The 15,494-nt window shown below is 39.0% G+C and overlaps 1 protein-coding gene across 5 annotated transcripts in view; it reads left to right on the top strand.

Moving 5' to 3' along the window:
* Positions 1-15,494, top strand: part of LOC116052522 (ecto-NOX disulfide-thiol exchanger 2-like) — a 189,264-nt gene that overhangs the window by 99,828 nt on the left and 73,942 nt on the right. For 3 of the 5 annotated variants that reach the window (XM_031303288.2, XM_031303287.2, XM_031303286.2), the window contains one exon: positions 13,467-13,598. The exons of the other annotated variants lie outside the window; for them this stretch is intronic. In XM_031303288.2, coding sequence (XP_031159148.1) covers positions 13,467-13,598 — 132 coding nt within the window. The remainder of the gene's footprint in view (positions 1-13,466; positions 13,599-15,494) is intronic. 5 annotated transcript variants of the gene reach the window in all.

The raw sequence follows: 15,494 nt of genomic DNA, 5'->3' as shown, positions 1-15,494 counted from the left end.
CCCTTCTTTTTTTAACTTTCTTAAAAAGTATCGGTTCAGGCACCGTTAAGGCACCGGTACCGTTTTAAAAGTACCGCTTTAGCACTGGTACCCAAACCAAACAATACCCAACCCTAATATTGACTCTAGATTCAAATGTGTGACTAGATTAAATATATAATAAACAAATACAAATCTTAAAATCAAGTTCATAAAGTCACTTTCTTTGCATTCATTTGATTCCCAGTCAAGATACACTGGTAAGAATTGCTTTCCATTGTTAATATGCACTTAAAAACAGTTCTGAAATGCAAAATAATAGAATTTTAATCGTGATAAAACATGCGATTAATCGCGATTAACTATAGAAATTCAACGATTAATCGTGATTATGAAAATTGAATCGTTTGACAGCCCTATTTCGTATATAACATATAAGTCCATATCTCCTCTGTTGTGCTGTATTTAATACTGTCAATGGCATTTGGCAACTGCAGAACAGACCAAGAACTTGTAACTCTTCTCATTCAGACAAACATACATTGTCCTCTTAGATGATATCCCCCGTCTCTATCATTAAACATTGCGGGTATGTTACATGGTAAATTATTTTCTTTAACTTTAAACAAATTGTGCAGTTTTGAATTTAACAATGTCCATAAATTTCAGCAAATGTGAATTCAAAAACAGATGACTAGTGTGCTCATAACACCCTGTGTTATTTATTATCCTGATTGCTCTTTTATGCAATGTGCAAATATTTTGTAAGGTGCTTTTGTAGGTATTTCTCCACACTTCCACACAATATAACATCATCAAAGTCATCCCCGCAACAAAGAAATATGTGTGTCATCAGCAAAAACAGTACATTTGATATTTTACAAATGTCATTTAGGTAGAGGATGAACAGTTTTGGTTGTTGCGCATGCATTATGGTGGCAGAAAAACAGCCAAAACATTGATGAATATACTGTTTATCACAATACATTCAATGTTTTTTTCAGGGACGTCCTTCTAATAATACATCAATGGGGATATCTGACTAGTTACTTAGCTAGCTTGCTTATTCCACCATGTTTTAAGTTTTAATGCTACACTGGTTTTAGAAGATGAGCCAAAACAGCCGACTGGTGAACTGCGGCAGTGCTAGCTCCAGAGACAGATAAGCTAACGTTAGTCAGTTTTGCTGATAAAAACCAAGCAGCTAGCTGTCTGATGCTAATGTATTGCTATACAACATTCTGAGTAACTGTTAATTTACTGTTGGGTTAACTATTTTACACTTTTACTTTTGTGGACTCTGTGTAATAGATTAATCACTATGTTGTTCTTTTGGACTTAATGTTGATCTTTCACTGCTGATTAATGGCCAACTCCTGTCTTCAACCATTTATTGGAAGTGTGTTTAGCTCTCTGCATAGCTGTGAACCTTTACACATAGTGAGGGCAGAAGAGATGTATACATAAATGTATCCAATCAAATAGTTTGGGGTGACCATTTAATGTTAGCTTGTGGGTAATGAAGATCCTTTAAATGCTACTTCAGTGTACAGGAAAATATATATGTCCAGCACTCAAGTACTAGAGAATTATAATATAAAGGTGGTTTATTTTTTAATTACTTTAATTACTTAATTCAACCAGTAAAAGTTTGCCTGGACATGCCTACTCTTGGTTCCTTTAAGTTCATGCTGCACACTTTCACACTGAGCAGCCAAGTCTTCCACCTTTGGGCCTGAAGCAGCTCCACTGCAGCAGCCGGCGATAAAGTTACCTTCATCAAGGCCTAATCGATGGTATTTGAGGAAGGTGAGAGTATTAGTTGTTTTGTCTCTCCCCCCACATTTTTCCCTGTTGACCTAGAAATTCAAATAAGTTGCTTTCAGTCACAAGTCCACTTCTCTAATCTCTACATGCTTTTTTGTCAGCCCCAACAAATTCTCTACATAGCATGTTATCCCCCTCACTGCAGTACTGCCCACATGCAATCTTGTTTATTTCTCGTGGTTATAGAGCGGGCTAAGCAGGTTGTGTTGTCAGAGCAGAAACTGACTCAAGCTGGGCCACAGGCATCCTAGAAAATGAAAAATTATTTTTGGCAGTAAAAAATATGGAAAATAAAATGTCAAAACCTGAAGAAGTCCCAAAACACAGCTGCTTACAGGTTGCTGAATTACTTTTTTAGAAGTTTTGTTTTTTATTTATTACTCCGTTTATTAAAATAAAAGACATTTGTGTCTGCGGCATATTCACAATTTCGTAGGTGGTGTCTCCAGACTCACTTGTTTTTCTTGCTGGATTCCTGAAGGTATTAGCCTGAGTGGTTTTACTCATCAAAGACAAAACAGAGTGTGAACATAGCAGAATTACCTGTTCCCCAGTGTTCACATTGCCTGAAGTTGTGTTTTCCACATTTAAGCTGGTGAGGGAACATAAACCCTGTAAGCCATGGCAGGTTTTGTGTTAAAAAATTTAAAATTTTAATAATTGTGTGTTGATTCTGTTGGAAATTCAGTGGTAGAAAGTGAGTCACCATTGCCATTTAACTTAATGTAATATATTTGTATGTATGCACTGTATGCTGAGAAATCAAGTATGGTATATCTGCCTATGAGTACTTTTGTGAACCATTGACTGTGGAGGATTAAGATAAAACTGGCTGGTTTACAGGCTGAACGTTCACTTTGATTGAAAGAACATGGAGTAGCTCACAGGCAGAATACATGATCAGTGACGTGGGAGCTTTGGAGGTTGTTTGGATCATAAGACCAATCAGTATCTTCCTGTGTTTGATTATTCATCAGTAAACATCCTGCCCCTTCCTGTCGATGCCGCTGCCTTAGTAATGGATGCTTTTATTAAGGCTGATTAGATTAATTGTGGGGGATGAAGACACATTTGCTGGCAGTAGACATTCAAGGGTAGAAGGAGAAATGATCAATCAATCATGTCCATCTCTAACCTCATAATGCACTGCTGATTGTTTGAAGTGCAGAGGTGGAGGAGATTTATATTGATGTAAGAGAACGCAGGCTTTTCTCTCCCTGTGTCTATTATCTATGTATCTCCCTCTCTCGCTATCTCTCCCCCTCACACACACACACACACACACACACACACACACACACACACACACACACACACACACACACACACACACAAACATCAAGGGAATATCTGCACCCTCTCTGCCTCCTCAGCCCAATAAAAAGAAAGATCCTGCTTCAATGTATGGACAAATGCTGCCCACTGAAAACACAAAGCAAGAAGAGAATTTGTGTTCCACTCATCTAAAAATGGACCTTTGATATATAGAAAAGGGAATTGCTTACAACCACAAAAGCGTATGCCTTAGGAAGTCGTTCTCCTTGTATGTCTGCCTTTCTAACAATTCTCATTTAGAAAGAAAAGTTTAATAAATGATAAATAAATGGAACCAGAACCGGATCTTGCATAATGTATTTTTGTCATCTAAAAAGAACAGACAAGATAGATTATTTATAATTAGAAAATCATTCCTTTCAGAAAATTACTCTACATGGCAGAATTTTTGTTCACACAGAAATATGTGGTCAACACAGATCCAGATTTTGTAGTTTTTCAATTTTTGAGCGGATGCATTACAGTTAGTTTAATGCATTACATAACTGATGTGCATGTTGTGCCGGCAGATGCAATCCCTGTTACAGTAATAATAAGTCTGGTGGTTGTGGTGCTACCTACACTCCATACTGTACATGACACAGCTTCTTTTGCTTGTGTTTTTTTTTTCTTCTTGTGCTTATGCAATCCCAAGCTCTATATATAATGATAGATTGTAGGTTTTACACAACACAGCTCTAATTAGTTGACCCCCGCTGGTTTTATTGTGCTGTAAGTAACAGATCAAAGCAGTGAGGAAGGGAAGATATAAAACATGAATAATTTGTGTCTGTTTGTGCACCAGGGAAGAACGTGGAGTGTTTGATTGACGAGCATACATGTATATTGAAAATTGTGTAAGAGCAGCTGTGTGTTTACTTTTCTGTGTGTGTGCGGGCAGTAATATGTTAAACAAATTACTGTGTTCTTATGCAGCTATTTACCAGTTTGTGGGAAACTTAATGCCATCACAAAATGTTCATTAACAACGTTTTTCAGTGACTTTTTCTTATAGAAAAACGTCCTGGGCTGCCCAAAAACTACTGTAAATACAAAATGTTTAATGAGATTGGTGTGAGAGTTCAATCTTTCATTACAGTTGTTTTCACATGGACACACTCCACTCTGACTCCAGTTAAATTTGTGATGGATTGCTCCTGTTGATGATTCGAGTTTTGTGCTGATGTAGTTTTACTTGCTTGGTTGTGCTGATGTTGTCTGTAGGTGAGGAGGATGTATAAAGACACACACGCACACACACTCTCAGTAAGGTCAAAAAGCCATCCACTACTAGAAGGCAGTTTTGCAATCCGTGCATTTTATTGTGCCTGCTATGTGTTTTCATGATTAAGGATTCCTCCTAAGGGTTTCTCTTTCCATGTAAATGATCAAATGTCGCCTTACCTCAACTAACTAATACTGCATAAAGTTCTACACCCCCACTACCCGAATTATGTGAATTCAAACAAATTCTCTTATACACATTTTCTTTTAGACTATGTATATGCTGAATTATGTGACATATTGTGCAATTTCCTCTGCTTATTTGGGTTGGGAATGGGGTGTTTTATTTATTTGTATTTAAAAAAAAAAAATTGCTTATACATAGAGTAATGCAGTTCTATGTATTTCAAACAGATCCGACAGAGCCAACAGATATTGCCTGTTATTTATTTATTTATTATACTGTACTTCTGTCATCAGCTTTCCCCCTTTGTTTCTCTCTCCCTATCTCAGTCAAACTTCTCCCTCTTTTCCGCCTCTGGCTTTACGATAGTGGTTTGCTATTGAAAGCTTGTTCATTGTTAACAAAATGGTCCCCAACTTCTCACTCTCGATAGGGAGGTTTACAGCCAATAGGCCTTAAAATGGCTTCATTTCCCATCAGCCTCACTCCCCTGAGGGAGCGTTTAGTGGAGCTAAAGGCCAATCAGGAGAGTCCGGGGGATCAGTAAAGCCTTAGTCTGAAATCAATCCTCAGAGTTCACGAGCTCATGACTCTGGGGCACAGGGGGAATCAACTTCCCATCAAATTAATTTTAACCAGACAGAGTCTATTCAGAAGGACCTGTCAATATCAATTATTATAAAAGCATACATGACATAATAAACTTAAAAGTCCAAATATTGCAGACACCTTGTCAAAAGTCATAATCCTGCATGCATGTATTAATTGTGCCAATCACAAGAGAAGCAGACAGATGAAAGAAGGCTTTTTATCTGTTAACTATCTGTTTATCTGTTAACTGTGAGCTGCAGCTTCATTGAAGAGCAGTTTAAGTTCAAACACTCTGTGAGCATGCAGACGCAAGATTAAAAAAAGGAATACTGAACCTTAAAGTTCCTACCTGTTGCTTAAACTGTATATTTAATAATTAATGCAATTAATGCACACTCAGTGGGAGTATTACTCCCACTGAGTTTTCACATTAATTAACACAACATTATTTTCTGGTCTCTCAATGACTTTTTCGTTGTCTGAGTCAATCTGAATTAATCATTCATGACTCACAGAAATAATTCCATTGAACAGCATGGTACCGCATGTTAAATTGGACAAACCAAACTCAAATAGTGGCAACCAGCTGAGACTCATATGAAAAATGTCCCAGATGCCTCTCACTTTATGCATTTCGACTCATTATCAGTATCTTTAAGACTTTGTCTTCACCTTGACCCTGTTATAACAATCTCCCCTTGAATCACCAGCTTAAAAGTAAGGGGCTTTCAACCGTAACTCCGTTAATGAGACACATAGCTTCATAGAATGAAGATGGCTCTTTGGGTGAATTGGTTTTGCACATTACTGACTGGGACTGTCTCTTGTTTCTGACAGTTGATGTAGGATTTGAGCAGGGCTGTAGTACTTGAGTCCAGTCTTGAGACCGTTTTTCTATGGTATCGGACTTGTCTCGGACTCGCAGGTATTTGGACTCGGACTTGTCTCGGTCTCGGCCACTGGTCTTGCCAAATATGGCTTTTGGTCTTGACCGAGTCCAGGTGTCTTTATTATGTTTATAATAATATTGGAGGGAAAGTGAAACACAGCTTGGGCGGGGATGTTGTTCGGCTTTTCACAAGTTTAGACAGCTAGCTAACGCTACGCCAATGTTTGCTAACGTTAGCGCAACAGCGTTAGCCTAGCCTGCTAGGTAAATATTACGACTGCCTTCGGAGTTTCCTATATCTGCGTCCACGTTGTCAATATAAGACCTGTGGCGTTAGTTCTCCTTTTGTACCATAATTTTATTGAATGAAATATTAAGCTTTGCTCCTACGAGATGGGTGGGTTTTTGTTATGTTACACACAAAGCTAACTGGCTATAGTTAGCCTGTACTTATGCTAGCGGACATTAGTTAACGTTACCGACCCAGCCAGCAACTTCGGCAGTAGAGTTTCAGCGAGCTAACCACGACAGTATTGTCGCCCACGATCAACCTCTGCTGCTAAAAGCAGTCAACCTGCATTGATGTTTGAAATGGAGACACACATATCGTGCCTTTTGAAGGATACAACGGTGTACAAATGCTTGTACTGTTGAGTATACTGTATGTGTGTCCCAACCTGTTCCTTCCCTAAACAACTTCCTGATGGATTTATTTTAAAATTCAGAACTTTGTCTCAAATAAAAAGAACATATGTCAAATTACACTCTGTTCATTGTTGTTTAACCAAACTTTAATGTTTTCTGAAAATAACCATGTCTTTCCTATTAACCCACGTCCAAATAACATATAATATTTTTTTAGGGAAGGCATAAACCAACCATAGGGGTACACTCTGTAATACTGGTCACTTCTTTTCTGCACTACATCTGGAGTGAGGCTATATTATATTGTCATTCATTTGCTCAAATGCTCAGTACTAGTACCTAGCAGTGGTAATAGTAGTGGATTGGTGTTTGTATCAGTTCTAACACTGCTATTATGAGGTATCACCATATGTCATTCTGTTTTCTTTCTCTAGATTAGATTATATGATATCAAGGGGAATGGCTATACTTACAAATCCTGGGTGTTGTGACACTGTTTTTGCTTTTATATACACAAATAACCCAAAATGATTGTCTTGATACTGTCATGCATAACACTTTTTTATTTCTGTCCTGGACTCGGTCTTGACTCGGACTCGACTAGTCCAGGTCTTGGACTCGACAAAGGTGGTCTTGACTACAGCCCTGGATTTGAGCATGATGAAATGAAAAACAAATATCTGACCGATCAAATAACATCAAATAGATGCAGATACACTCTTTTAGAGATGACTGTGCTGGTGTAATATTAAATTGTTTGCAATCTATGTTTATGTTTGTTGTCTATGTTTGTCTTTATTGTATTGAGATGCACATGGTTTTGGTGCAGTTTGTGCAATTTTACCTGATTTGTTCTTTCTATAGATACAAAAGGGCAGCTGTTCTCCATCAAAAGTTAACTGATCAGCAAAGATCTCTCATAAAAACACAGTAATTGAGTTGTGCAAAATACAGCTACCAAATCTTAAAGCAACTAGAGAAATGGATCCAATTACTTTGTGCATCAGTGACATTGAAACCATCATGTTTGAGTGCTTCAAATGAGATATTTAGGCAAAAGGAATGATTCATGAGGTCCATTCGAAAATTATTTGAACAAGTAGAGTGCCACCATGTGAGGAAGGTTTATACACCAATACAGAGAGTAGGCCATCTTTAAAAAAAAATCCAAATTTCATTTCAGAGAAAGAGCTTCTTATATATTTTCTGAAGGCATACATAAAACAGTAATTTACTTGTGTTCTTTTATTAATTGTACATTAGGGCACAGAGATGGTTAACACCACATTTGTGTAAACTCAGACCATGACCAAAAATAAGTTTGATAAATAATCTTAGCTCAAGGTCCACTTACTAGCTTTTGTTAACTTTTAACCATAGCTTCTTCAGCAGATTGAGTTTGCTCATTTTGTCATGGAGATACCTCAGTATAGCCTTGTTTCCATTCACCTACTTCTATGCACATTTTGAAGTATGTCATTAAAAAAGCTAGATGGAAACATCAACATTCAATTAGACTTACTCAATTTGTGCAATAAAGTTTTTACGTTTACTTGAAGGGTTTTTGCCTTTGTCGAAAACAAGTTGATGTACTAAATGTGATATTAAAACGCCTTTGCCAAATAAGTTCTGACGAACATTTAACTCACATGGCTGATCAGCTGTTTCTGTTGTCGGTGTCTTCATGGATATTCCCAGAACATGTATTTGTCTCCGGACAGCATAAAACATAGCCAATACTAGCTTTCATGAAAGAACAATTAAAACCTGCCCAATTGAACCAAATTCCTGAAGACCTCTCTCCATTTTCTCTCGTAAATGGGTTGGCCAATTAGGTGACTTGTTTTGTTTCTGGTTAGCAACCTCTACTTCTTCAACTCCGTTTACTGGCGGATTACAGCCATGCGTAGCCTATAGCGCCACCTTCTGTCGAATCTACGCTGTAGCCTAGATTATTCGCTCCAAATAGAGTTTAGATTCTCTGCCCAAGCCCGAGCCCGGCCAATATTTTCCGCCGCTATCCTCGGGCCGGGAGCAGCTATAGGGTCGAGTTTAGGTTAGAGTTTTTTTTTACGTTTCATCTTTCGGATCCACGCAACGGGCTCGGGTAGGGTCGGCCTTGATTTTTTGGGCCCGATCTAAGCTCTAGCTCCAAACCAGTTGATGGATTCACACCTAATTTGCATTTTTTTTTTTTCAACATTTCAAAAGTTTGTTTAAAATTTTCTTGACAATTGAACATGGGTAATGTAATTCCACCTAGCATGGAACTTTGGTCATGTGATAACAGGTGGTTGTTTATGTTGGGAGATGGGAGTTAAAAGCTCCAGTTTGGCATTGTAAACAATTTATATAACTAATATTGTGTTTTTTATACAGTAGCTCAATTTAAAGAATGTAATGAAGGATAAATAGTTTAAGATTGATGGCTTGATATGTAAACATGTTGTACTATAGTGGTGCCAACTAAGTTGACTTACTAATGGCTTGTGTGATTGCAAATACAAACCAAGAGTGCATAGTCATCTTGCTAACACATTATTCAGTTACTGAAGATGGTTGTCAACTAGTCACTTTACAATCACTCAGGCTTAGTGTAGGTGTTACTGCCAACATTTGCTGGCATTTGTTGCCATTATTGGCATGTGTATTTGGCAACTTAGCCAGCTCTGAGCACCTTATTGCTGACAAATGGTACAAACCTCGTGATGATTGATTCATCGTTTTCATCTAATGGGTAACTGATGCTTTTCTTGCTTTGTATTCAAAAGTAGCAGCCCCCTCAAATGCACCACACCACGCTCTGACTAACTCTGAGCTGGCACGCAATCTTGTTTGTTAAAAAAGATGTAAGAAAGTGGAGAGTGGGCAGATCGCAGAGGAAAGATAACAGCGTCACAAGGTGAGAAATAGTAGTCAGGAAACTATTTCTGGGCACATGCCCAACTGGGCCAATTTCTGACCTCTTTTCCAGTCCAAATCAGCATTCTACTACCAGTCTATTGTTAAACCCTGCATTAGTTTTTGGACTCCTATCACTCCCTGTGTTGTAAACCTGCATCACAGCGATCATGGATGTGTAGTAAAGCTTTATGTTTTACCACTCCTCTCCTCCCACTGTATTATCTCTCCTCTGAGTGTACTGCCACCCAGTCAGCAGGACAGCTAATAGGGTTGTAAGCAGTTAACAGGCCTGTGAAGCTCCTGTCGGGAACATTAACATTGCGACACCACAGCAATCAGTGCGTTATCGGACCTCTCCATGGTAACATAGAGTGGGTCTGAGCAGGGACGCTGTTGTTGTGTTAGTGGAATTTTTAGAAGAATATTAATAAGCAGAATGAAAGGCAATGTAAAACAGGCCTGTTGCTATATGACAAGCATGCTGATACTGATAGTTTCGCTTTTGTCAAAGCCTATACTATTGCCTATAAGGCTATCAAATGCAAAGCTGCTAGTTAATTACAGCCTTAATCATAACAATTACATATAACTAGTCAAGCTGTTGGGGTCCTTGAAATGTTTATGATTAAAATATCATAATTACACTATCATGTTTATGTCCTGTGGAAAACATATTGCTGCTTTGTTTGTAAACATCTCTCCAGCATATTTGAAGAAAAGCAGCACAAGAAGCTTCTTGGTGGTGTTCTGTCAGTGGGAGAGTGAATTTGCCAGGGACCGCACACACACACTGTGAGTAGAAATAAACCAGCAGTTGAGAAAAACTTTTTTTAAGGTGTAAAATTCCATTGCTGTTCAGTGCTGGTTTGGGTTACCACAGTTAAACTAAGTGTCAGGAAAAAGGAGGACAGGCTTGTGGCTCAGCCAGCAGCCGCTGCAGCTTGGTAATTTACAGGTCTGAGCAGGAGCTCAACCAGCAAGAGTTGTAAGAGTACTTAGAGCTGTGATATGAACTACAGATCAGGAGAATGAGCTGCCGGTGAATGCATGATGTGTTCTTGTTGACTTTACTGCAGGGTTTTTATCTATGGGGATCTGAATTTGCTTTTCTATGCAAGACTTAGGATTTGGCAGAAAACCACAAGCCTGAGGTTTTGTGTGGCAGCTGATGTGTATTTGTAGTGGTAGGTTGGAGAATTGTCAGTGTTTTATGCCTCAGATAAAATGTCTGCATTTATACTTTGCTCTGAGGCAATGTTATATGTACACTGCTTTATGCCTTTGTGTATTGTGTGTCAAGTTTAACTTTGGTCAGGTCTTGTATTTATTAAACTAAATAATTCCACTACTGTAAAAGGTCAATTCAGAAGTTGAAAATGTTTTACGTGTGAGGAATATAACACATTTATCAAGAAACTGCTACTCAAAGCGAAGTGTCAGAGTGAACTTAAATAGAAGATCTCAAGTGATACCATGTTGCCAATGAAACAAAGATCAGACAATGATTTATCGTACATCTGCTCCATTCATTATTAAAAGTATCAGCAAAAACATGTAATTTATTTATTATACATTAATTAATTATACATTTTTTAAGGTTTCTTTAACTTCTTAAAAATAATATATATATATAGATATATATATATATCTATATATATATATTAGGGCTGTCAATCGATTAAAAAATTTAATCTAATTAATTACATACTCTGTGATTAATTAATTGAAATTAATCGCATACATAATTAACGGTGCCTGAACCGAAAAAAAAAGGGTACTAGACAACAGTCGGTGACATTAAAGAACGGCTTGTTTATTGCTAAGGCCATATGGTCAAAATTAAATGATTTAATAATAATGTATGACAATACAATTATTTCACTAGTAAATTGCTGTTGAATGACAAAAACAACTACCAGATGGGAAAAGGACATTTACAATAACTTCAAATGCACCACGAGGCTGTAGTTTACCAGTTTCATTGAACGCACCGTCTGTGTTGTTTTTCCGATGGCAGCTGCAGATTGTTACATACGTGTTGAATCCTCTACAGTAAAACCAAAGCCCGTCTACGGAAAGTCGTTTCACTCCCTATTCAGCCCCATTGTACCGAATTTGGTTGCAGTTCCACCAGAGTTCCACTGGGGGTGATCTTGGTCCAGTGCAAAATGAATGGGACTCTATGGAGCTAGACGGCTAAATTTGTCTCTTTCGCCTGATTGTCATTGAGAAACCTCAGATTTGATTGTATTTTCTGCAAGTTCAACATGGATTATAGGTTGAAAGTTGAATGCACGAGTACTCATGTCCTTTCGATTTCTTACAGGTTGAGTCGTTGTTGCCCATAACACGCTAGTATTCTACTAATGAATGCTGATTGGTCAGTGAAGGACTGATTTGGATCGGAGATCCCGCTTGACGGCATCCGAAGCAGAACCAGAATGTCAGAGTGAATATTTCGGTGTGGTCTTTAAAACATTAGCAAACTTCTTTCTAGCATGTGTATTGACAGGGAGAGCCTTATCTGTCAGCTGTGTTGTCGATGCTTCGAGAGAACAAAGGAAGCGACTCAGAGCTTGCCGTAAAGCAGTATCTCTGGCCGTATATGTGTATTACGTCATTGACATTTTAAAAGGCTTTTTGGAACAAAAGAGCCACTTTAAAAAAATCTAACACCCAGCAGTGTGTATTTTCTTAGCCTCCACTTTCGAATGCAACATTCAAATTACTAGACAAAAAATGATATCTTAAGAAAAGTGGATTTTTAGGGGTATAGCTCCATAGAGTCCCATTCATTCTGCACTGGCCTGTGAGCGCCCCCTATATGGAACTCTGGTGGAACTGCAACCAGTTCAGAAGCCGGAAGTAACGAGGGAGTGGAACTTCTTCCCTTATTAGAAATTATTTGGTAAAACACAGTCAAACTTTACACCGTTTAGCGTTAGCTGTCAGCATTTTAACCGTGTTTAATCCAGCTACTAGCTAGCGGTAGGCTAACGTTAGCTGCTGTCGAGTATAGTGTTAACTAGCGTCACGTGCAGCGGTGTTTGTGTTGCCTGTAGGCTATCGTCTGTTTCAGAGCATCAGAGAGAAGCGCAGACATATCAGTGGCACCAGATTTCGGTAGCCAGGGTTGGCAGGAAGAAGATTTTTACAAGTAAATGTTCCAATCAATGATCCAGGCAGCACATTCTCGTCTCCCTCCTTCATTTTACAGTCCAATGGTGGCTAGAACGGCTCCGGGTCAAACGTCAATATGGAATGGATTAATCTGCGTTATTTTTTTCTCAGATTAATTCATCGAAATTAACGCGTTATTTTGACAGCCCAAATATATATATATATATATATATAAGTGCCAAGAGGCCAGGCTGTTGAACCTCTCTCTCTCTCTCTCTCTCTCTCTCTCTCTCTCGCTCTCTTTCTTTCTTTCTTGCTTGCTTTCTTTCTCTCTCTCTCTCTCTCTCTCTCTCCTCTCTCTCTCTCTCTCTCTCTCTCTCCTCTCTCTCTCTCTCTGATAGAAAGAGACAGGCTCAGTGGGGAAAACTGTGGTAATTGTAGTGTGTGTGTGTGTGTGTGTGTGTGTGTATAACATTGGCGTCGAAATAAAAATAGCTACGCTGCTATATGTGACGCTTACGCGCCCAGTGTGTTTTGGCTGTTAGACTGAAAGCAGGGTGACAGAATTGAAACGGGGTGGAGATCACAAGCACTCGTGTCAGTGAGGTGTGAAATTTTGTCACAAAAGAAAGCCACCTTAAATGTAATTATGGTTTTGACCCTGGGCTTTCCTTTAACCCATCTAAATCAATGCATATCTTTTTTTTTTTTTGGGGAACACGAATAATGAGCCTAAAACGGAATTTTAAATCTCACTCTTTCTTTCCTCTTGTGTGTCTCTCTCTCCAGTTGCAAACCATAACATGACCGTGGCTTCTAACTCCATGACAATGCCTATGTCAGACCCCAGCGCCTGGGCAACAGCCATGAGCAACCTGGGAATGCCTCCGATAAGCATGACTGGACAGCAGCCCATGCCAGGTACCACAGAAAACATGCTACATGCTGCCAAACAGATCACACCGTCCCGCACAGAAATGCATTGTGTTGTACAGGGAATATATTGATGTGGGAATTTATATCCCACAGCTCATAAAAAATGAATTTGTTAGACTTACGTTGACACTTTTTGTGGTTGGAAGATACACTGTAAGTGAGGTATAGCTGCCTACATGTTTAGAGGGGGGAGAAACAGCCACGTAAAGGTTACAGAACCTTTTTTGGTTGTTCTTGAATCCACAGACTGGCTAGAACAAAATGTGTGTAGGAGGACGCATGAGTAACAGTGTTTCCTCCCCCTCCGCTGCCCTTGAGCAAGTCGTTGAGCATCAGCATGGGAGAAGTTGTTCTCATCGCACTGGGCAGCTCCCGATGTTTGAATGTCTAGAGCTTCCCCTCCTCTGCATCTACTCCCCCAGGCAATTATAATGAATAATGTGCTGTTAGCTCATTTTCTTGGTTAAGTAAAGGTTTGGAAATGGCAAATGTGTCCAAAGGATGATGACGTGTGTATGCTTTTATACGTACCTGTGTGGGGCCCGTGGGGGCTCTAAGTCATCCTTGTCTGACTGTACACAGGCGGTCAGGATGTTTACAGTATATGTGGTAACCCCTTTAAGGAGTTCCCTCTCTGTTCCACGAGTCACTGAAGAGTTAGTAATCCTCATCCAGCCCCCATGGGATTGACTAGGTTCATCCTGATTGGCTGAGCACATAAATGCACATTTTAGTATAGGTGAAAGATTTATGCAATTTTTGAAATTATTTTTTTTTTTTGCCCAGAGTTTGATAGATGGATAGATGGATATCCTTTATTTATATTGAACATGGTAACATACAATGAAATTTGGAGAGTTCTTCTGTTCAGTGAAAGACAGTTTTAACAATAAAAACAAAACAAGACATCACATACATTCAGGACGTAAGATTTAAATAAATAGATAAATAAAATATAAGAACTGCACATGAGAGGGGGTCAGTGATGGGATAAAATAGCAATGCATTTCATATTTAAAAGATTTTCCATGTTGCCAGGTAATGTTATTTGCAGGAATTAGGAGTTCTGATGGCCCAGGGGAAGAAACTGTTTTTGAGTCTGTTTGTCTCTTTATGCACCCGTACCGCCTGCCAGAGGGCAGGAGGTTGAACAGGTGCTGACTGGGGTGGGAAGGGTCTTTAATTATATGCCTTGCCCTGCTGAAACACAGAGAGCTGGAGATGTCTTCTAGATGAGAGGATCTACAACTCTCACATGTCTATACAGCAGCCCGTTATCTTTGCTTAGCATAAAGACTGAAAGCAGGAAGAAACCGAGCTAGCCTGGCTCTGTCCTAAGGTAACAAAATCCACCTACTAGCATCTCTAAAGGCCACTGCGGAACTATTTGTTGGTCAAGCACAGTGATTTGAGGACAAGGACAAAACTCACTGATCGCACCAAAGAAATCTTGCACATAACCCCCTGTAAAAACCAGAAATTGTCTTTTATACACTTTGGTTTTTGTACGATTAAACAAAGTATAAAATAACACCTTGCTTGGCTAACTTTGGAGGCGCTTGTAGGCAGATTTTGTTACCTGTGGACTTAGCCGGGCTGGCTGTTTCCCCGTTTCCAGTCTTTATGCTAAGCTAAGCTAACCAGTTGCTAGCTAGAGCTTCATATCTAACAGACAGATATGAGAGTGGTATCTCATCTAACTCTCTGCAAGTAAAAGAATTATCTTACATCCCAACATGTCAAACTGTTTCAATGGGATACATATCAGAGGGCTCAGCCTATGTACTTAGAAATAGAGTTATGATGTATAACTAGTGCCTACCATCAGGTCACATTTGGTCAGCAGCTGATAATGTGCCAGCATGTAGTGCGTGTGTGTTG

The sequence above is a fragment of the Sander lucioperca genome, chromosome 1 (assembly GCF_008315115.2).
Source record: "Sander lucioperca isolate FBNREF2018 chromosome 1, SLUC_FBN_1.2, whole genome shotgun sequence".
NCBI classification, from domain to species: Eukaryota; Metazoa; Chordata; class Actinopteri; order Perciformes; family Percidae; genus Sander; species Sander lucioperca.
This window is presented reverse-complemented; position numbering and strand designations above follow the sequence as displayed.